The sequence below is a fragment of the Diospyros lotus genome, chromosome 5 (assembly GCF_014633365.1).
Source record: "Diospyros lotus cultivar Yz01 chromosome 5, ASM1463336v1, whole genome shotgun sequence".
In the NCBI taxonomy this organism is placed as follows: domain Eukaryota; kingdom Viridiplantae; phylum Streptophyta; class Magnoliopsida; order Ericales; family Ebenaceae; genus Diospyros; species Diospyros lotus.
The window spans coordinates 14,012,603-14,036,593 of NC_068342.1; the positions used below are offsets into that span (position 1 = coordinate 14,012,603).

At 38.2% G+C, this 23,991-nt stretch overlaps 2 protein-coding genes across 3 annotated transcripts; both read right to left on the minus strand.

The window, feature by feature from the left end:
- Window positions 1-1,454: 1,454 nt before the first annotated feature.
- LOC127801677 (uncharacterized) lies at window positions 1,455-18,238 on the minus strand. Of its 2 annotated transcripts, none has more exons than XM_052337008.1 (7): window positions 17,775-18,238; window positions 16,571-17,037; window positions 15,707-15,821; window positions 13,522-14,190; window positions 8,292-8,369; window positions 2,049-2,165; window positions 1,455-1,846 (listed from the first exon to the last, which is right to left on the minus strand). In XM_052337008.1, exons 1-7 carry the CDS (start codon window positions 18,093-18,095, stop codon window positions 1,550-1,552), a joined length of 2,064 nt encoding a protein of 687 aa, XP_052192968.1. In that variant the 5' UTR covers window positions 18,096-18,238; the 3' UTR covers window positions 1,455-1,549. The 2 variants fall into 2 exon arrangements, with proteins under 2 accessions (XP_052192968.1, XP_052192967.1); XM_052337007.1 differs by having other exon boundaries at window positions 2,049-2,168.
- Window positions 18,239-20,325: 2,087 nt separating this feature from the next.
- Window positions 20,326-22,245, minus strand: LOC127801574 (fasciclin-like arabinogalactan protein 8). Its single transcript, XM_052336819.1, has one exon. It carries the CDS (start codon window positions 22,017-22,019, stop codon window positions 20,619-20,621), a length of 1,401 nt encoding a protein of 466 aa, XP_052192779.1. The 5' UTR covers window positions 22,020-22,245; the 3' UTR covers window positions 20,326-20,618.
- Between the last annotated feature and the right edge of the window lie 1,746 nt (window positions 22,246-23,991).

Sequence of the window (23,991 nt, forward strand, 5' to 3'; positions counted from 1 at the left end):
TGCTTCTTCCTCTTTTTTCCTTTCGATTGGCAACCCTAGTGACTGCCATTAAGGAATATGGTCATCGCCACAAGTAAAAAAAAGGCGAGAGGTTGTCAGCACTGGGAATGAGGAAGAAGAAGATAATGGTGTTGCCTTCCCGCACCTCAATCGTGCAAATAACTCACGCACAATGCTAATTGAACAATAAGAATCGATCTAAAATTCGGATTTGAAATGTGTAATAGGTTCAAATTTGGAACTTAAAGAACACAATAGGTCTCCCATCAAGTTTAAGGGCACAAATGATTAAAAACCCTAAGTTGAGGGGCATGTATGTGTCTTAGGCCAATTTGACAAGTCATTAAAACATTGGAGATGTAGGACAATAGTAATTGAGCTCATATTTTCTTAGTCACATTTCCAACTTTTCTACCTGTTGCTACTATAATTATATAACAAGTTGTATTTTAATTGTGTTTCTAAATGTGTTTTGTAAATTTTTTTTACATTTACAATTGCCTAAATATTTATCTAAAAAGGCTACCCAGCTATATCAATTTACAACTTGCCTACCTTTTCGTCAAAATTGACTGCCTAACTGCAACAGCTTTATTTTCTTATGTTACAATCCCATAACTATTTTTCCTATCCCCAAGAGCCTATACAGGGCTGTATTGTTGTAGCTTCAACTACTTTTTCATCGGTCAAGATTACTATTGTGTGTTATTAAAATTTAATATTTTCTAAAAAGTTGAAAATTATATCAACTTCAACTCTAATTTATTTTCTAACTGTTTTAAATTATTTCAACTATAAACTATTTTTTTTTTTCTATTTGTTTCACTGCTTCAATTGAACTGGTTGTAATCCAAGCATCCCTAAAATTACAGAATTTAAGTTCAAGTATGTAAATTTGATAACGTAAAAAATAGAGTGAAATTTATTTTCTATATAAATTTTAAAAAATTTCATCAAATAATTTTATAATTTCATAAAATTCGAATTTCATCTTAATTTAAAATATAAATATTTTTTTTAAATCAAAGAATTAAAATTTCTACGGGTGGAATAAAAATTAAAATTCTGCCCCTAATCAAACACACCATAAATGTAATACTTTCTTAAAAAAATTTCATTCAACTTAATTATTGTTAGCTTGTACTTGTATTTATTATTTATAAATAAAAATACTTTAATAATTATATTCATGGTTCGAATAATTGAGATTGAAATATAATTATACTCGTATAAAAAAACAAATTTGATAAAATTTATGAGTCAAATTAACACACAAAATAGTCTAAAATATAACGAAATATTTGTAGCACTAATATGCAAAAAGGAATTAGTTTCGTGCTTCTAACTCATGTAAAGGTTGCTGCAACTTCATATCGATTTGGTGGAAAACAAAAAAGGCCAACGAATGTAATGTAGCTCTCGTCACTGCAAGCCTGGATTCCAAAACGCCTTCATCGGCCAAATGAAGTAGTCTTTTAAATTAAAGGTAAGAAGTAAGAAGCGAGAACGGAACAATGGTTATCAACATGAATAACTGGAAAGCAGATGCTTATTCGTCTTCGAGCATCTCTCTGTGGACATGCATGCATGATGTGCTACAGTATTTGTAGTTGTACCTGTGAAAGGGTACTTTACCAACCAGAGATGTGTTACAACAAGAGCACTTCACATCATCACTACTCACCACTCCCCTGGGCTGCGAACTACTACTGCTGCTGCTAGCGGCGGCGACCGCGGCGGGGGCAATGTTCGCGTCAGACCCTTTTGCCGCAGCCGCTGCCATTCTTCTCTCGGCTGCGGCGGCCCTCTTTTCCCTCTCTGCAGCTTGTGCCCTTTTTAATTCCTCCTAAACAAATTTAGATGAAAAGCGATTTGCCCAATTAAATCACGCACATATGAGGTATAACTATATTATAGCTTAAAGCAAAGTCGGAGAGGAAAAAATAATATAATTTCTACATCTTGATGCACCTCAACTCAAAGTTCAAGTACCGGAACAGTAACCTTGTGGGGGGAAGAGAAAAAAATAACAAAGTAGGCGCTCTAACCTCTTTCGATATCAGAGATCCAGTAGTAGACTGAGACTGCCCTTTGGAAATTGCAATAGAAGTGGCTCCCCGATTCTGTGGAACTATAGGAGCACTCTGGGATAAAGCAGCTTCAGCCTGCTTGTGGACATCCAAATGATTTCAACAAGACTAAATACGTGCATGCTATATTTGGAGGGAGGGGGGTGGCGGGGAAGAAGGGAAGGGCATATACCATGCAAAAAAGACCAAATAAATTTTAATAATAAAAAAATGTCGGATGTAAAACTCAGGCAAGATAACTCCCAAACAACAATCTACTGATCATTCCAACCAGTTTCTGACTCGTATCAACCACATGAAGATGCACAAGACTAAAAAGTGAAAATTCAAACTTTATGCACTGCGAGATCCTTAATTTCTTTTTCTTTTTCCTTTCCCTTAAATTTAAACTGAACATATCTGGAACTTTTCAAGCCTGGTAATCTTTTTGTACCTTGAAACTTCTACAAGTACAGAAACGGCATCAATAAAGCTGTCATCTTGACTTAATATTACTAAAGGTGCTACAAAACAAAAATTATGGTTCTCCATAATCTGAAATTCAAAAAAGATTCATCTCCTAGCAAAAAATGGTATTTTCATTATTCACCAAAACAAGAAGTGACATATGTAGCATGGCCATTAATTAGAAGTTTCCCCGATGACGTCTACTTGAATTCACCAGTGGACACATTTACAAGAACTTTCTCTAACACTGCCATCCTTCAAAACCAAAGAAGAAATAGAAGAAAAAAAGACGTCTCTACTAGGCATAAATCTTTTATCATCAAAAGAAGCCTAGCATATCCATGATGGAGTTCATAACTTCAATCATATATCTCACTGGCCAATGCCACTTCAATAAAGCCACAGAAAGAGAGTATGATGCTCTGTTGGATTACCCACATCAGGGTACCAAAGAGAGTACAATGCTCTGTTGGATGACCCACATTAGGGTACTGACCTCTAGACTAGGTATTCAATCTTTCTGGCAAGAGTTACAATTGCATGGCTACTTCCATTTGGACCAGAATTATTTTCATAACCCAACGCCATGGTGTTGAGGAGAAAGTCTCAGCAGATTTTGTGTAGAACTTGAAGAATACACCATGATGTTACTCGAGTGGATCTGACACCAGGAAAGAGCAGGAAGGAAAAGAAAATAGAAGAACAAGACATCGAGAGAGAATCTGGAATAAGATAAGTGATTTCTTTGAAAAATAGAGACCGAATACAGATCTGAATAATACAATGAGGTTTATATAAAAACTCAACCTATCAACTCACTCTCTAACAAACTAAAAGCTTATGGCCAGCTGTCAATACAAAGAAAATAAATAGTCCTTCCACATAGACTAACAACCAACAGAAAGAATGATACGACCACATAGACTAATAACGAACAGCTAACAGAACAAATGTAAGCTCTTCTTCTTTCCTTTGAAGATTCTAAGCCTGCTGGCATAATATTCTAAACAGAAATTAAATAATATCATTCCATTCAACATGTTCCAACTAAATTATTGGTTGTCCAGTAACCCTTTTCTTCTTCTTTTAATTTTTTTTATATTTGATAAGAGGTTTGTCACGACCCTAAAGGCAATACTGTAATTGGGCTACAATTGTATTTATTTGTAATTCTGTTAAGCGTACATTGCTGCTGCTATTTTAGATTGTACCTTCAGTTAGAATAACTGAAGAGCAGCCAGCCTATAACTATAAAAGGTCGCTTGTAAGAGGATGGGGATTCATGTGAAATGAAACTGAATCTTTTCCCTCCACTTCTCTGTTCTCTCTTTCACTCTCGAACCCTCTGTTACCCCTTTTCTTGTTGTTCTCCCTCTCTTCCAGTTTAACTCTCCCCTCAATTCTCTTGAATTCTACCCTAAATAGCCTCTGTCAGATCTTAGGATTTGACAATTGGTATTAGAGCCGGTCCTACTGAGATTGGGCGAGCAAGAAGGCGCCGGTTAAAAGCAGATCTGAGCGATTGTGACTCCACAGCGATTGCGATCAGTGCAGTGATTCCCAGCAATCGGATTGGATTTGCGAATTGTTGATTCACAGCGATTGGCGGCGCTGATTGACAATTAGTGCAGATCAGTGGTGATAGTTTAGCTGCAGATCAGAAGTGGCAATCAGTGCAAATCAGAGGTAGCAATTCAGTTACAGATCAGAGGTGCAATTCAGTTGTAGATTGGGGGTGGCAATTCAGTTTGAGGAATGGCCGAAAGAAAGAATGAGAATGAAGCAACTGGAGGTCAGACTTCATATGATGGATCTTGGGCTGCGCAAGACTCAAGAGGAGGTGAGTCTTGGCAGAGCTGAAAGCGCCGCTGCCAGGGAGGCAGTGCAGGCACTGGATCAAGGAATGAAAGAAGAACTCTCCAGACTTCACATGGAGATCAGAGGATCAACAGTGTCCTATATATGATTTCTAGGAGGCCTCAGGCAAGTTTGCCGGCAGATTTTCCCCCTAGATCCACGGCAGGAGCAGGAATTTTATCGCATGCTCCTGATTTACCAGCAATGGATGATCGGGTTGAATCTGAGCCAGCAGTCTAGGTAAGGGGCACTTATACTACTCATCACCACACCCCTATGCCTAGGTTACAAATACCAATCTTCAAAGGAGACAAACCTAGGTGGTGGATTAGACGGTGTGAGAGATTCTTCCACCACTATCAGGTGGCTGAGAATCAAAAGGTAAACCCGGTGGTAGCATATCTCAATGATATAACTCATGCTTGGTTCCAAGGATGGAGTCAGATGAGGAATGTATGTAGGTGGCAGGAGTTTGCAGAAGATTTTTGTAAGTGATTTGGAGAACGATCAATGACAGAGTAAGAGTTTAACAAGCTGAAACAAAAGGGATCGGTTATGGAGTATCAAAACAGGTTTGAGGAGTTGAAGTCACTCATGCTTAATTCCCATCCAACCTTGACCGAGTCTTGTTTTGTATTGAGTTTCATTAGTAGACTGAACGAGGAGCTATGGCCTACCGTGAAGATGATGCACCGTCATTGTAAAACAGGCAGTGGAGAAGGCCAAGCTGCAAGAACTGGCACTGGAAGCCATATTTAGAAAGCATAAACTGCAGCCTAAAACATATCCCATGAGCAGCCAGTCAATTGGAGGTAATTCTAAAGCTGCTAACCAAGTAGTTCAGAGAGGGACCTTAATTCCTAAGGCCTTACCAAGTCCAGTCCCGGTTAAGCCTCTATCAATGGAGCAGAAAAGGCAGTTTGGACAGTGCTTTAGATGTGGTGAAAAGTACAGCCCGGTCATCAATGAAAAAGGCAGCTGTTGCAAATGGAGGGATTAGAAGAAAAAGTGGAAGAAGAAGATGAAGTTGTTGCTGGAGAAATGGAGACTGTAAAGGAAGGGGCAGCAGGGGAGGAAGATGGAGAAATCTCCCTACATGCCCTGCAAGGCTGTCCATCGGGTAAGATAATTAAGGTGAAGGGGAATTATGGGAAGATGAGACTGATGATTTTAATAGATAGTGGCAGCACCCACAGCTTCTTGGATGAAGCCACTGCCATGGAACTGCAATGCCCCACATTGGCCACATTTCCCTTATCAGTTACAGTGGCCAATGGTAGCAAGATGTTTAGTAGATTTAATTCTGAAATTGGGAGGGTGTCATACAGTCCTCGGGTAGATTGGATGAAAACAGTCAGCCCTCTAGTGTTTGATTTCAACAAACTAGAGGTAACATTTGAAATGGAGGGGAAGAAATTGACATTGACAGGGAGCTTGGAGGCTGGAGAATGTAAACTAATTACAGGCAAGAAGATGCAGAAAATGCTCCAGCAAGAGGGGATTTCAGGGGCTCAAATGCATTCTATATATGCTGTAGAGTTGGAGGACGACAGCAAGGAGGAAGTAGAGGCTGATGGACATCTTATACCTGCAGCTGATTCTACCTTGCTCTCTCTTTCAGAGGTACATTCTCAAGATCCTTTACATTTACATTTGATTGAATTTGAGGATATATTTGTTGAACCCTCTGCCTTACCCCCTAACTGATTCGTTGACCATTCTATTCACCTAAGACCCAATTCCGAACCTGTAAACATTTGGTCGTACAGGTTCCTGCCCATTCAAAAGGCTGAGGAAAGAAAAATTGGTCAAAGAAATTTTAGCCAAATCTATTATCCAGCCTAGCCAAAGTCCCTTTGTTTCTCCTGTCTTACTTGTTAAGAAAAAGGATGGGACTTGGCATTTTTGTGTGGATTACCGCTGGCTGAATGCCACAGCCATAAAGAACAAATTCCCAATTCCCATTATTGAGGACTTACTTGATGAACTAACCTCAGCCACTGTTTTTCAAAGCTAGACCTGAGGGCAGGGTATCACCAAATTAGAATGAACCTTGCTGATATTCCCAAAACTGCTTTTAGAATTCACTAAGGGCTTTACAAGTTCACTGTCATGCCCTTGGGTTGACCAATGCTCCTGCAACCTTCCAATCCCTAATGGATATTCAGTCCCAAAATTCATCCTTGTCTTCTTTGATGATATCCTCATTTACAGACCTACATTTGAATTACACCTAGACCATTTGAGGACAGCATTTGAAGTCCTTAGATGATATAATTTTGAAGTTTTGATTAGAGAAATTATAGTTAGACCTAATTTAATTGATAAGTTATTGTTGCTCTATGAATTTATGAGTGAATATCTAAACACGATGAATGAAATTTTTAGTATGATTGGACAATTTATTTATTTTTTGAAACCCTTTAGATGAAGCTATAGATAGAAATGATTGACAAGCTAAAATTCACGTAATCGAGCCCACAAGTAGGATTAAGATTTGATATGTTGTTTTGAAAACCTTTATTGGAAAGAACTTATGCTATACATTAAACGTTAGCCCTAACACACCTTTGTTTTGACCCAAGTTAGCAATGATATTGCTAACCTCATGTCTTGGCCAACACTTACAGATCAGTTTTTTATGTTAGAATGGCCAAAGATTAAAATTATCCAGTTTGCAAGATTGTTGTTAGAATGGCCAAAGATTAAAATTATCTAGTTTGCAAGATTTTTTTTTATGTTAAGAGTTGAAAAATTCGAATTATCTGGAATATTGAGAATAAAAAGATGAGGATTCAAAGTCTAAATGCTGATCACTTATCTTATGGCTAAGACTAGGGATAAGATTCGTTGGAGATTAGAATCAAGAGATAAGAATTCCCAAGAAAAAGCAGGCAGGTATTCTCAAGAGATAAGACCTGCTGTAATTGATATACTTTATCTTCTAATGTTTTTTTTTTTAAATTCTTTCCTGTCTTTAAGGAGATGTTGTAGGATATTTCTTGAATAAATACTCCATTCGTGAGATCAATAAAATTAAGCTTCCCTTCAACGAGTAAGACTCCCCTTAATCAAGTAAACTGTTTCTAAGTTACTCGAATAAAGGGTTCTATTCAGTTTATTTCCCTGTTTGTTCAGTTAGAATGGCCAAAGATAAAAATTATCTAGTTTGCAAGATTGTTGTTGACCTTCAAAATTCATGTCTGTCAATTCATTATGAAACATTTTGCTTTGTGTACTTTAACATAGAAACTACTATCATGTAATCTTATTCAAAGGGTTTCCTCATAGTAGAAAAACCATTTTCTCATAAAACGACTTTATTATTTGCTTTTGAAAGAAAAATTTCTTGCATAACTCGTGCACTATCTATTCACTGAGCCATTAACTCAGTCTGTAAATCTGTCTATTTCAGATCTCAAACAGGCATTGGAATCAACAAACCCATCCACATAAAAACACTTGGACTTTAGTTTCCTCTCTTTGGTAGACCTAATACCTTTTCAGCGTTCATTATGTAAATTTTATTATCTTGTCATTTTCCTTTGGAAACTCTTAGTAGTCAGCTCCGTCATACAAACAGCAAGGACTAAATAATTATTAACTTGATTTTGATTATTCAATGTTTAGTGAAATCAAATTTTGTTAAAAATTGACTTGGTCAGCAGGCAAGACTGGAAACTGTGATTAAATAGAGTAACAAAATTTGATAATTGATGCTTGCTTGATCCCAAAAGCCAACAGTTCACCAAGGGTCATAATGACAGTCACATGCCCCTTTTCTTTTTTGGGTTGTGACAAAAGGGTTACCACCATATTGAAGTCCAGCAACCAGGATGAGATAAATGCTAATCAAAATTTAAGTAAACATCAAAACTAAAATCTATAAACACACACCTCGGCCTTCTTTTCTCTTGCTTTGCGTAATTTCTTCAACTCTTTTGATCTTGCTTTCCTCTTGGCATCTTTCTCTGCCTGAGCAATCCACAAAAGAGGCTATTATCCACATAGTGAAATAAACATCTCTTTTCTTTTTTCTTTCCATTTTTTTCATTCGGTATGGAAAACATGGAGTTTGTAACAAAGGCAACAAAGTAAATAAACATGAGTAAAACGTTACAAACTGCTCCGACTCAACACTCCACTCACCACTTGCATTGCATATGTAAAACAAAGCAACCAACAATTCTCTCCTAATATTTCAATAATCTCTCCTGCCTCAAGATTCAATATATATGAGATAACAATTTTCCAAGAAAAAGTTTCTAAAGCATGTACTATACCATTAGGAGTTCACAAATCCTTGTGAATTGTTTTGTGAATTAATTGGCCATTTCTTATATTTGTTTTGTCATTTTTCATTATTATTGTGAAATGATAGTTCTGTAAATCAAAGAGAGGAAACTAAAGTTCGAAAATGCGGCCTAGACAGCCACCTAGGTGCTAGGCGGCCCTTGGCCGCCGCAATTAAGGGCAACTCGGCACCCCTAGGCGTCGAGCCCGATAGATCGGCGGCGGTGGCGCCTAGCCGCTTGGGTCGCACACGGCAGGTTCCCCTTCCCCTTATTGTTTCTCTTTCTCTCTCTAGATGTTTGTCGCCTGGGTCATTTCTCTCTCTCTCTCTCGCCGCTGCCGCCGATCTCATCTCTTGGCCGTTCTCTCTCATCGCCAATCTCGTCTTCCTCCAATATTGTATGGATTGTTTCTTGCTGCAGCAAGCAGCATGCGTTGCTGACTCTGTAACAGCTGCTTGCTGTTGCTGCTCCTTGCTGCAACAGCTGCTTGTTGTTGTTGCTACTTGCTGCAGCAAGCAAGAACCTTTTTCCAAGGCACCCAACTAGCGCCTAGCGCTTTTTAGAACACTGCACAGAACTGAGAGAGAAGAAGAGAGGGAAAAGAGAGATTGGAGGGAAAAACTAATTCAAATATACTGAGTTGGGGTTACAGGTATTTATGCTAAACTACTATAATTGCTGTAGAAGCTATGTAAATTAAGTAGAAGGAACAACAACATATACAACACCTAATACAATCAAACTAATATGAATTCTCAACAATTATTATTGATGCAATCACCAATTAAGACCCAGCCCAAGGCTAACTCAACCAAATCGGAACAGTATCACCAGAATAGTAGCGCCAGAACAATATTTTAATACTTCATATGTTTTAGAATTCTACTTGATTTAGGATTCTATTTCATGTTTGATTAGAATTTATTTCTATTAGAATTCTAGTTGGATTTTGTTTACAAATATTAGATGGATTTGGATTAGCCAAATACTATAAATATGCTTAAAATCTAGAGTTTGTAATCAAGTTTTTCTCAATACAAATTTCAGCAACCTATTTGGGTTTTCTTAGCAAAACAATCTTATTTTTGCGTCTTCTTGAAAATCAAACTTTTACCATTGAAGTTTGTTCTTTCAAGGGTTTATTTTGGTATGTTTTCTTCACACACGCACTACACGCTGCGTCAGGTGGTATCAGAACGGTTCATCAACTAATCAGATGGCCAATCTTGAAGATAATGGTAGCAATCAGCCTGGTGACGATGATCGAGGGATGCCCGCGGTTTGGAGAGCAACTGAAGAACAACGGAAAATAACTCGTACAATGGAACAGCAATTGGAGCGAATTCGCAACCAATTGGGCATTTTACAACGAGTTAAGGATAATCGGAATCAGACTAATGGCGTAAATCAAGTCAACTATGTTAAACCGGGAACACCAGCCATTAATCCTATCCTCAATAATCCTAGAAGACCAATGATGGATGATAGCAACAATGAGGATGATCTTGGTCATATGATAGCCAACCCTAGTGGTAAAGGGGTTAGGAGAAATGCGCAGCAGCACAACCACTGGGGAAACGATTAGTATAAACTAAATAATGGTTTTTCGTTGAATTTGGAGCTTGATCTTGAACATTATGTTGTCCCAACAACCTCAACGTTTGCAAACTCAGGTCTAGTGTATGCTGCTAACATGATAGAAACTCCAAGGTTATTGACCCATACTGGGGTATTTTCCAGTCCTGAGGGCTCAGGCATTGCTTCGCAATCCAAGGATGGTGGTGTTTCTTCTGATCGGCTTGTGACTGTAACGGAGATGAAGGCCATGGTAGCAGATCCTTCTACTGTTTATTCAGGCTCTAGCATGGTTGAATCGAAGGCAATAGGAACACATTCACCTTTGCAATTGCAAAAGCAAGATGGTCACAGGGGTCTCTTTGTGGATAGGGGTGTTGGATCTCCCAGGCTAGTTAACTCAAGTAGTGCAACTGCTTTCGGTATTAATCTGAAATTAGATTCTGAAATTAAGAATGTTGTAGCAACTGTTGCTATAGCTGATCAAGTGCTTAAACCAAAGGAGGATTCAAGCATCAATATTTTAAGTGATGGAGAGACTGCTGGTAGTCATGGAATAAACATTTATTCGAAACAATTGCACAAGAATGCTTCTCCAAGCAAGAAAAATCTATAGATGAATTCGGAAGCTGTTGAGGAGTCAAAATCAAGAAAGCTGATGAGAGAAGAAGGACTTGTGATAAGATCTACTAGATTAAAGAAGCGCTCAAGATGAAATGTTCAACGTCCTCAATCTAATAGTAATAATACAGTGGAGGCAGAGGGCAACAAACATGGACATGGTTGGACCCATGCCAACGAAGATAGGGCTAAGAAGGGGAGGAATGTCTTTGCTTATGTTCCCTTAGCAAAAAAGTTCAAGTGGTTCAGGAAGATGTTAAGCAAAAGTTGCACAAATAAGAAGTACAAGGCGACAACTGACAAGCATAGGAAGCACAAGGAATTTGAGGTTGGAGATGAAGTCATGATATTCTTGAAGAATGAATGAATTCTAGCAGGAAAGCAAAACAAGCTCAAGCTAAAGAAATATGGTCCTTACAAAATTAAAAAGAAGATCAATAATAATGTTTATGTTGTGGATTTGCCTAATTATATGGGTATTTCTAAACATTCAATGTGGCTAATCTCTCTTTGTACTTGCCGAACATGGATTTGTCCTACTCAGATCAAAATTTGAGGTTGAATTTTTTCTCAAGTGGAAGTGAATGATGTGGTCACCAATCAAGACTCAACCTAAGGCCGACCCGACCAAATCGGAACAGTATCACCGGAATAGTAACGCTAAAACAATATTTTAATACTTCGTATGTTTTAGAATTCTACTTGATTTAGGATTTTACTTCATGTTTCTACTTGATTTAGAATTCTATTTCATGTTTGATTAGGATTTATTTCTGTTAGGATTCTAGTTGGATTTTGTTTACAAATATTAGATGGATTTGGATTAGCCAAACACTATAAATATGCCTAGGATCTAAAATTTGTAATCAAGTTTTTCTCAATACAAATTTCAGCAATCTATTTGGGTTTTTTAGCAAAACAGTCTTGTTTTTGCATTTTCTTGAAAGCCAAGCTTCGGCTATTAAAGTTTGTTCTTTCAAGAATTTATTTTGGTGTGTTTTCTTCACACACGCGCTACACACTGCATCAATTATTGTCATTATTTTTCACTTTTTGATCACTAAAAAGAAGGCATGTATGAGTGAAGGGATATGCAACGGGAGCAGCCCCACTATACCACCAATGTACAGAACTAAAAGGTAAAAATCCTATATGCCATCTTAACCCTCTCAAGGCATTTACAAAATCAAAAATTGACTCAAAGATATATCAATATTTCCCAATCTAGGTAAATGGAACAAATGCAATCCAAATGCATGTTTCAAAACTCATAGCAAAAAATTTAAGGGAAAATTACACTTGGCACCCCTGAGGTTCCAAAATTTACGGAACATATCCCTCACATTTTGGATATTACACTAACCTCCCTCCATTAAACAGATGTTAAGAACACATTACAATTGCAATTTTGCCCCTAAATAATATATTGTGTTCTCTCTCTCTCTCTTTCTCTCTCTCTCTCTCTATATATATATATACACCAACTCTCTCTGTCTCAACCCTCCATTTTTCATCTCTCTATAAATAGTCTTTGTCCCACCTCTCTCTTTCATCTCAATTCCATGTACATTTATACACATCTCACTATGCATACACATTTTATATTGCATATAAATACCTAGAGCTCGGAGGTGAAAACATGAGGCGTTTTATAATTAATTTTTGCAAACAAAAACTAAACCCTAAAACAGAAATGGAGGGGTTTGGCAAATCTTCAATCCCCTGAAATATTAATTTTTATGACATTTACATGGAGTGCCCCTCTGATTTCTCAAATATACAAAAAAGAACCATTTGCAAAGAAAATATAGAAAAAGAAGACCCAGCAAATACCTTTTTGTTGTACATGGAAAAGCTTCCACAAGAACAAACCCAAAAAAACAGATAATCAAAACTCAAAAAATACAAACAATAAAAAAAGTAAAAACAAATCAATCCAACTTTCAAATCCTATTGCTTAACAACTTCCCTTCATCTTCTACAATAAGCCTTTCACATATCAGCAATAGCTTCTCTTCCCTTGTTAGCAGGATGCGTGTGTGTGTGTGTGTGTGTGTAGAGAGAGAGAGAGGGAGAGAGCTGAGATATGAGGTAGCAAAAGGGAAAGGGGTTGTAATATAAAGAGAGAAATGGGTTTAGAGAGAGAGAGGGTATCATTTCATCAACAATTTTTTTGGCATCATTGTTTTCTGTTTGATGTCACTAATGGATATCTAACAACAGGGGGGGAATGCGATACAACTTTTGAACAGTAGGGATACTAGTTTAATTTTTGAAATGCCAAGGGTGCTCTGGCTTTACATCAAACTGCAAGGGTTCACATTGTAATTTACCCAAAGTTTAATGTGTTAACATGAGCTAACTAAGCCATTGCCCTTTCACACTAGTTCCAAGGGGAATTCTCTTTCCTAGTGAATTAAGTTTAATGGAACTTTCTCTAGCACCCACATCCTTGGCAGTTGAGTTAGATCTTGGGATATCTAAGAATCTAGAACCAATTCCAGAGCCAAGATGAAGAGATTGTCACAGTCCACTAAAAAAGTCCTGTTGAATCATATCAAATTTTAAAGCAGATACAGTAAAACCAATACAGGTACAACACAGTAAATAAATCTGTAAAGAAACATTAGATTTGCCTGTTTAGCAGCTTGAGATAACTCCATTTCCTTTGTCAAAGCACTCGGCACTCTAGCAGCATGCCAGTCCCACTTGTCAAGGTTTGAAGCCATGAACCTTCTGAAAGTATTACGCACTTCTTTATCAGTTGCAAGCATAAATGGAGTCTGACCCCTTTCATCTTTAATGCAAGGGTCTAAACCTTGTTCTAGGAGCTCCAAAACTTTTTGGTCATTCCCAGACTTTGCTGCTTCATGCAGTAGTGTTGTTGTACCAAGGATTTCACTCTCTCTCTCTTTGGATATGGGAGTATCAGACTTTTTGACACCTGAATAAGCCTCGGTAGTATCCCTACTTTCTAGTTTATCCCCCAAGTTTTCACTGGTGGACTCCAGACAGTCATCACTCGTATCGTTTGCACTTAATAGAGAAGACTCTTTGGTGATGGTTGTTTTTTCTTCATCAACTTCTTCACAAACTTGTGTCAACCAATTATAAACTCGCCTGGCTTCCTTGAATGTAGGCCTCCGTACAGTCAGTGGAATATTCCGAATAGCACAGCGCTTACAACTAAAATATGGTTTTTCTCCATCAAAAAGTAGCTGACGGTTATTTGAAGGAGCATAAATAAAAACGCATGACGAAGCATCAAAATAAGGTTTCCATGTAGCGAGTAATTCTTGAATTTCCTAGTTATTAAAGAGATACAAATCAGTGAAGTGTTCAAAAATAAAAGAATGCATGCAAGGGCTTGTTACTCTGTATGTAGATCATTTGGTACATGCAATATAGGGAGCATATGAACTGTATAGTCTATAATGTGGTATGATAGCATTTATGCAGGATATATATATATATATATATATAATTCTTTTTAATGATTACACACTAAGAAAACAAGACATACAGACATTTTTTTTCTCAAATTAATCTTGTAAAACACATACTTCAGAGAAGATGACTACACATCAAGTGTTATCAGAGAAAATGACAATTCGGGGTTTTTTCCCCCTCCCCTTTTTCCTCTAAAGGAAACTTTTGAGAAAATAAAAATGAAAAAACTTTGGGATCATTTCTGGTTACAAAATTCGCCACTTTCAAAATCTGTGTATCAATTCAGAAATTACTAGAAAATTAATGTTTTTCGATCAAGCTGAAAAGATGGAATTTGTAGTGCTGTGGAAATAATAACAAAGAAAAAACTTAAATCAATGGAACAAAAATAAAGTATCACACATAACACATATAAATGAGCAACGAGCACAAGCCACATACAAATTTGAATACAAAAAATTTGGTCCTATTAGTGCCATACTTGTGCCTAACATGTATCAGATATGGATACTCATCAGACACTCTGGACATATGTTGGCCATACCAAATGGCTTGTCTTTTAATTTTTAATTATCAATTTTGCTTGTAGATATGTCTAGGACACATGATGTACAGTGTACTCATGTATTTATAGATTGGGCACATAATAAACATGTATAAGGACACAATACGGTTTTTAACAGGGTTCTTTTCTCCTCCTTTTTTCCTGAATCAAATTGGAAAGTGCAATAAGATTTTCAAAAAATAATAAAAACAGAAACACAATTGAGCTTAGTTACAACTCAGAAAAAACAGCTACTTTTTTTTTCTTTAAGCTGAATGGTATTTATGTTATCATTATTATAGAAGCTTTATGCAGGTGCTACTGATACCTTTTTGTAAACTATCATTATTATTTACAAAACAAACAGTACCATGATATATTCATTTAGTGATAAGAGGGCATTCTCAATGCACAAGATTGTCCACTTTCCAAGAGTCTGCCTTACCCCTGCTTTGCAAAGAGGCTAACAACTCAAGCTCATGAGCTTTTAGTCACAAAGGAGCTACCTTATTGATGCTACCAAGGCTCGCCCTCAATATTCCTTTGTGATATTTTTCAATATTTTTAATTCCTTTTTGTTATTATGTTCACGAACTTATACTGATTAAAAATTCAATACACATTTTACGTATCCTTACAGCATCCATACTCTTATTTCTTTTCAAATCATTTCTCATGTCAATGTCCATATTCACATACTGCTTCTAGTAATATGGTATAATCCATAGAAGGAGTGCCAATAGAGTTTTCCTAATCTGTGAGTCAAGAATGAATACGTTGAAAGAACAATACCCACACTATGTTCTCTGTGATCTAGTATTCAGTACCTTCTTTAAAGCAAGTTCATTATAACGGCGAAGTGAAGCTCCAGCAGAGTGTGCAGCTTTGCCACTTGCATCTTTTGACGACTGTTTCTTACCAGCCTTAGCCCTTATCACATATCTACAGGAAAGAAGGTAAGTAGTTCAGAAGAATGAGAAAATTTAGTTTCCCACAAGCTGAGAGCAAGAACCCAGCAGTTTGGTGATCTTTCCATTACTTCATAACCAAGCATTTTTTACTCAACTGTTTACAGGATACTGGGTTCAAGTCTTCAAGATGGTCATAGGCTTGCACTATGCTCTAAACTACATACAAAGTCAATGTTTGATAAAGTATTTGAGAGCGCCTCGGCACTAAAGACTACAGTTGAACAAATACTTGTTATAACGGCGGTGCCCTAAAGCTTAAGATACCAAGTAAGAATAAAACCGCCCTCCTTTTCACCACGGAATGGTGCACCCACTTCAACATATTCCACCAAAAATTTTTCTCATTGCAAAAAACATAAGTCTAGCTTGTTATCACTTCAAATTTCCATTTGTTTATTATATCATATGAAGTTTTTAACTCATATGGGCTCTTTTCAATTCAAGTTTAATTGTGGACAGGGGGACAGGGTAAAAAAAAAAAAAAAAAACTATCATACACATAAACTATGAATAGTTGAATGAAAAAATTTGAAAAGGAGTCAAGTATACAATGCCAAATGAAATAATTTATCTATGGTTCCAAGGAAACGTGGCATATAATGCCATGCACTTGAACAAAAAAGACAACTGAGATGGAAGCAAAGTTCATCACAGCACACTTGCCAAGATAACAAGCTCATTTCATTAAGATGTCACAGATAGCAAGATGCGAACACTAACCTGTGGAATGTCTTATGAGCCACAATAGAGTTACCATCAAACACACAGCCAGCAAAATGCCCACCACTTGCAAGTAGAACAACCCTCAAACAGGTATTATCCCTGGGCTCGTGGATCAAAAATTTCAGTTTCTCAATTACTTCCTTTTCTTTCAAGAAAGGGATAAAGTTACCATTTTCTGCAGGAACAAGTTTATCATTCTTAAACATGATATTATCTGCCTCGTCCAGAAGTAAGCATCTCCAGATTGAGATTCTCTCTCCCTTCTGAAGACAGATATATAGCTTCTGTTTAACACTTCTACTTAATCCACCATCCATGCCATTTGGGGGGAAAGATCCCTTTTCAGCTTCATCTTCAGACCCTGATATGCTTGATATGTCCCAGTCTGTGAATAAAGAACCAGAGGTCAACTCATCAAAATCATCCTCCTTCACGATATCCTTTCCGGCAATGCTTAGCTTTACCTAAGATTAAATGCCAACAAATTGAAAATGAGAATCAAAACACATGTTAAAACCATTTGCCCATCCATTTTGGAAGGATTTTATTTTATTAGTCCTTTCTTTATGGTGGCAGTGAATTTTACTCCATGAAAGAAAGATTAGTAGATGCAAATGGGCTAATCAGATCAAATAACCCTCCCTAATTGCGAGCATTTTTATTGCAACCACAGCAATAAGAATTCAGTCTCCATAAGTAAAGTTTAGAAATTGAGAGATTTTCTCGTTATCGTATGCAATAACCTACTGCACATATTGACTACTAGCAATAATACATCAAATAAAAAATTAATAACCTTAAGCTTACAATTGAAAACCTTTTCCATTTTTCTCCAATTTTCTTGTATCAAATGATAGGATACAAACCTAGTAAATTCAATTCCCTTTGTTTGTTTTTTTTGTTTTTTTTTTTTTTTTTTTTTTTTTTGGGGGGGGGGGGGGGGGGGGTTGTCTTTTGTTTAGTTTGTAAATTCGATTTCTGAAACTACAAATATTTTTATTAGTTATCAATATATGGCTAATGTCTGGCCATTTCGATTTCTGAACAACATCAAAATTTGTGTTTACCAATACACACAACAAAAAAGGTCAATATACACCATTTCCTATTCTAACACAGTAATATTGCTTACTAGAAAAGGAATAAAAGAAAAAGGTAAAATTTGTACAAGCAACTGATACAAAGGCGATGAGTATATTACGTTGAAACGGTGAAAGTCGGACTTGAAGTGAGAGCGCTGGTCATCGAGAGACTCGAACTCGGCCTTGCAGGTATTGCATGACCATCTCGAAATCGAAGAAGTCTTCGTCGTTGCGCCGCTCTGGCTGGGCTGTTGGTGCTTGTCCGCTTCCTCGCCTAGGGTTTCGATTTCGGAGACTTGAGAGGATGGCTCGACCGAGGAGATTGGGGACTGGAGGAGGAGACATGAATCGAAGAAGTCCGGCGGCAAATCGAATATGGAGCGCGGTCGCTTCTCCTCCTTTTTCCGAGCATGGGCGGCGGAACCAGCGTCTTTTGCCATTACTGTCACCTGGAACTGGAATTCCTGGTTTCGACTACTTAGGACTCTAGTCCAGCCCTCTGGGCGAGAGGTCGAATTGAATCTATGCCCTGCCCTGCCCTGCTTCGTTGGACAGAAATTGTCACGTCCTTACTCCTTATGGTGCAATCTATCTGACTATGTCATGTCATTGAATATATATGACATTTGGAATTAAAAAAAAAAACTTTATTAGAGACTTGTCCACAGCCTTGGTCCAATGAGTGAAATCGCTAATCCCGGACGCCCTCACATCCGGCTCGATAGGACGTTGGAGGAGGTTAATCATAGTGACCCAACCGGACGCAGTGGCTAGACCCGGGCTCACCGCGCACAAGGAGTCCCCTCACTTTGAAGAGAAATACCCCCACACTGCCGCTTGCGAGATTCAATCATTGGTCTTGGTCCAAGATTTACTACAGAAAGTATTTTGTGCCCCCCTTCTTGACCAACTAGGCTGCCCATGCGAGCGAGACTTGCCCATAGCCTTACACACACAGAGACGCGCGCGTGATAAAATAACAAAAATCTACTTTTAGAATTCTCCAAATTAAAACTTCTACAAAATCTCACATTTGAGAGAAAAACATGACACTGTCGCCGCCCCCATTCACCACTGGCCATAGAAACTCATCGTTGTCGCCTCAACCCGCCAATTATAGAAACCCGACACCGTCACTAACCCATAAATCCTCAAATCAAACCCCACGACCCATTTGAGGCCTATAGAGAAAAAAAATGAAATCGTCAACCATTTAACATCGCTCCCCTCCATCGGCCACTGATGATCTTCGACAAACTTATCCTTCCAATGGCTCGTATGATATCCAACTTCATCTGAATGGGACTTCATTAATGTGAAGTCCGACTCTAATATTTTTGGTCTTTAAATATTTCACAAGGATATAATGGTCATTTATTTATTTTAGGTCATCATTTTGATAACTCAATTTGTACAAGTAAGTAGTGTTTTCTTAAAAAAAAATATCTTACTTCAACAACTCACATGCCAATATTTGCCACATTCTCACTCCAAAACATAATTAGAGAGATTAGCCTTTAATTTTAGAATGTTGTTATTCCACAACCAATATACATGCAAAATATAATCTAATTTACAACTATGACTTGAAACTAATATATAATTACATAATATGCATATATCAGAACAATTACAAACTACTACAACTAAAACCTATTTGGAATCATTCTATTAATGGGTATTTTTTTAATATATCTTCAACTATTATATAATTTCAAGTTTTATACATTCGTAACTTCACATCTGTAATTTCATATATTGAAAAATACTCTTTACTTTAGTTCAGGTCATACTTCACATTGACATGTAATTTTACATTTTTTATTAAAAAATACGAGCATCCTCTCATATTTAAAAAATGATGAGGACTTTTGTTGACTTTTATGTGTTTTTTATTTTTATTTATTTTATAACCATTAGAATTAAAATAAAAACAAAAATACTATCAATTTTATCTATACTTGTCTCGATTCTTATTCATCTTTTCAAGAAAAATCTTAAAAGACAAATAGTCTTACCGACGGGCTTATCAAATAGGGGTAAAAAGATAAAATTACGCCACTCATCCACTTTATAAATTTGTAAAGTGGGTCATTGCACTAATTTACAAAGTGAATAAGGATAATTTCGTCTTTTTATGTTCATTCTATAAGACTCTCTATTACCCTACTCTATAGAAGGACTATTTTTTTGTGCACATCTATTCGTTTGTTGATCAATTTTTGGTAGTTAATTATATTCTCCCCTTATTTTGTGGGTAATAAACTGTTAATAAATTTAGTGATGGCCAATTCTATTATAATAAAGTAACAATGTTGAGATTTATCAAATTGAACTCTATCACTAATAAGGTTTCATTTTCAAACATCAATAATGGCTAACTACAGGCACCACAATTTTACTTTTTGGGTTTTTTTTATTAATGATTAAAAATAAAATGATATTTTCTATGATTTAAAAACAATAAAAGTCCCTTTACTATTTCTAAGGTCCTTATTCATTTAGCTAAATCTTAAAAGAAAGTGTAAGGTTGACCGAAATTAGAAAGTCAAACTACCAATCGATCAAATTTAAAGTATCCAGAATAGTAATTAATATTAAATAAGAAGAAAAAAAAACAAAAGAAAAATCAGTATTATAAATTTGTACCCAAAAAAAAAAAAAAAAAACTTATATAGTTTTTTATAAGTTTTAAGCTTAATCAAAAGGACAAAATAAAATAGCGTCGACCAAAGGGAAACAGCGTCCACTCAGATCATATAAGCACACCACGCACGCGCACGAATGCTCAAAATCACCATCAGCTGCTACAATGCGCAGCTTGTCCACTCAACTCCCCCCAAATTAAATAAATATCAAACCAAATTATGAGAAAGACTAATCTACCCATAGAATTATAAAATAAAGAAAAAAAACAAAATGAATAAGCTAAAACCCCAAATAGACGTCGATCGAAGTACCATTTACGACAAGAACCCTGATATAGCAACGGAGACTGACACTATGAACAGCGCTTTAAGCAATGCTGGGGCTTTCACGTCGCCGTTATCCGACGTGCTGTGCGGCGCCTCGCCCGGTCCCTCCGCCGGAGCTCCATCCGGAGATTCTATAAACGGCGCCGGAGCTCCTTCTGGAGTTTCTAAGGCCGGCGCTGGAGCCTTAGCTGATACCGGGGCCGGGGCCGGTGCCGGAGCCTTAGCTGATACCGGAGCCGGCGCCGGAGCCTTAGCTGATACCGGGGCCGGCGCTGGAGCCCTAGCTGATACCGGGGCCGGGCTGGGGGCAGAAACCACCGGTGCAGGAGATTTAGAAGGAGAAGGCAACAGCGACGGCGACGGCGACTTGACAGGTTCCGGCGCAAGTGTCGGAGACGGTGCCTTCCCGAACAACTCAGCCGGAAGGAGTACATTATCGACGGTGAAAATGCAGAGTGGCATGGCGTCGATGACAGTACTGCCGATTCGAGAAGAGTCGAGTCCCGTCTTCAAAGTCACCTCGTCGCCGTTGGTGGCAACGGTCAAATCAAACTTTCCCGCGCCGTTGGTGGCGAGCGTGCTAATCGGCTCGTTAGTCGCCTTCAACGTGCCAATTGGAGAGTAACTAGCGAGAGCATGGTACTGCAGGAGCGCCACCAGGTTGGCGTTCGTGAGCTTCGCCAGATCCGGCACATTCGCCGCCTTAAACGCCTCGTCCGACGGAGCAAACACCGTTAACCCTTTCTCCGCCGCCGCCTGGTAGGCCTTGAACACGCCGCTCGCCATAATCAACGTCGCGAACGTCTTGCACCCGGCCTTCTCAAGCAAAGCTGTAATGTTCTCCGAAGCCGACGGAACCGGCGCGTCCAAAACCCCCGGCGCTATGATCGGCTGGTTGATCTCCAAAACCGAAATGTTATACGGAATCGTCTTCACCTCCTTGGTGTAAGTCGAGTCGATAGGCGACCCCGGCGCAGCCGACCCGAAGCCGACCTTTCCGCCCTTCAAATCGGTAATATTGACAAAACCTAGATTCTCCGGCGCATTTCCGGTAGTTTGGTAGAGCGAGGTAGTGAGACCGGTGCCTCCGGAGATCTGGTGGAGCTTAAGGGCGTCGAAGTAGTCCAAGAGCACGTGGATGCTGAGGGCATTTTTGATGGCGGCGAGGGGGTGATTGGCCGCGAGAAAGGACATGGCGGCGTCTTTGAAAACCAGGACGGTTATCGTCTGGCGACTATTGATCTCGTCGGCGAGCTTCGTTTGGCTGAGGTAGCTGTTAAACTGGCCGTATTCTGGAGATTTCGATAGTATCTCAGTGATATTGTGAGCTTTGGCCGAGAAGAAGCCGAACAGACAGAGAACAAGGAAAAGGCGGCCCATTACACTCATGGCGTCTGTTAGTTCGACCAGAGGAGCCCAAAACAGCAGCAATGCCAAGGAGAGAGTTCGGAACGCTGGGGGCTGGAGGAGGAGGAGGAGGAGGAGGGGTTTAGGCTTTAACAAGCAGTTAACTAGTGTTAGTTGAATGGTTAACGCTTAATCGTGGTAGAGTTGGTTCACTGTGCGAGGATTTCCGTGCGTGCGAGAGTTCCCTGATTACCATCCTCGTTTTCGTTTTGGGTCACAGCTGGATGTATTTTACTTGACTAGGTTGCCTAAGATCGTGATCGTGTCATGGTGGAATGACAGAAATGCCCTCCCATTTTGGCTTGTTTTGAGTGATTTTGCTGGGGCTTACTGGGACTTTAATCGTTCATCGAAAATGGGATTTGTGGGGGGCACAGAGTTCAAGCCAATGATCGAGTTCTCAGGGTATAAACGTTTTGCAATTTTTGAGGTTGGAACTGTTCCATCCATTCAGCTGTAATGGTGGGTTCCGTTAGACTTGTTTACACAAAACTAGTATCGTTGAGAGTTCAATGCGGTTAGGAATTTTCATAATAATTTAGTTAATTTGGCTTTGATTCTAAGAAAAAAACTGAACCCAATTCCATTCACATTGGTTTATATCCCGGGTTAGGTTCTTAAGTTGAAAGGGCTCACCATGGAGCCAATGAATCATCCTTATGAAGCCCACTCAAATATGAAAAAAAGAAAAGAAAAGTGTATTTGAGACGGGTTTTTGTTATATCGAGTGCATTAGAATTCCAAATCACAACAATGGAACAAATAGCCGGCCATTACCATTCGGTAATCATTAAGCTTGGCATGCATAATAATGCCTTAGACATGGGTAAGCCACGTTCAAGAAACAGTTCCAGTGTAGTGCCCTTTTAATGTGTTATATTATTCTAACCACAGTGCATATAAACAAACTTATATGTGTGTGTGTGTGTGTGTGTGAGTGAGTTTATCTCTAAAAAAACAAACTTAAAATCTTTATTTATCACCCCTTCAAGGCAACCATTGGGGACAACTCCAATTCTTACTTGTAAACTTTGCGCAGATAATGATAATGATGAGCCAGAGCACTGCTATGGATGTTACCCACATGCCTTCCATTCCATATCCAAACATGCTTTGCTTTAAATTTACTCAAGCTGTGTCCTATTGGAAGGGCATGCCGACGACAATCATCTCCAAGACACTTTCAACCCGCCATGCCTCCGTTACCTATAATTAACTTCCTTCTTTTTTAACAACAAATGGGTGGAGCTCACGTAAGAAGGTAAATGGGTTCTTAGGCCCTAATTAATTTTATTTAAAATGAAAATAAAATATAGTTATAAAAGTTTATTAAAACAAACATATAAATGGAGTTAATTAGAATCCATTTACATTACTACCCTCACAGATTCTCACAGGCCAATATATTCGACTGAAACAACACGAAAATCTCTTTATAGATCATGACCCGAATGAAGAAACCGCCCCATGCCCCCCCTTTAATTCACGGACCTTTGGGGTTTGAGTAACCTAATATGCAACTTGTCAGGCCCGGCCCAAGGTTAGTTAAGTCCACCGAAGTTATTTGAGCCCATGGGAGTTCCGGGCCGGACCAAGACAAGGATTATGAAGTGGTGGCAGGGAAACTGAGAAAGGCGGCCCAGTGCCACGTCAAACCCACCTGTCCTCTGGCATCAAAAGATGGGGCCCCTTACTGCAAGGCTATATAGTGCGGTCCCACCCAAGAGGGACAATGAATTAACTGTTGATTCAAGGACACGCGCCATGCACAAAGCGCGTGAGACACACAATTATCTTTATCTTGGATTAATTCATCTATGGATAATGGAAGGAAGTTGCATTGAATTAATCTATATGTAATATATATATATATATATTATATATCATACTTTTTGTATTGATTAATAATTATTTTTATAATTTATATCATACTTTTTATCCATTTTCATTACTC

What these genes read in the sequence shown, in the direction of transcription:
- LOC127801677 (XM_052337007.1), bottom strand. Translation starts at nt 18,095, where the DNA reads ATGGCAAAAGACGCTGGTTCCGCCGCCCATGCTCGGAAAAAGGAGGAG. An exon ending in ATGAACTTGCTTTAAAGAAG is followed by an intron (nt 14,191 to 15,706) that starts GTACTGAATACT and finishes TTTAATAACTAG; the next exon opens with GAAATTCAAGAATTACTCGC. An exon ending in GATCTCTGATATCGAAAGAG is followed by an intron (nt 1,847 to 2,048) that starts GTTAGAGCGCCT and finishes AAATTTGTTTAG; the next exon opens with GAGGAATTAAAAAGGGCACA.
- LOC127801574 (XM_052336819.1), bottom strand. Translation starts at nt 22,019, where the DNA reads ATGAGTGTAATGGGCCGCCTTTTCCTTGTTCTCTGTCTGTTCGGCTTC.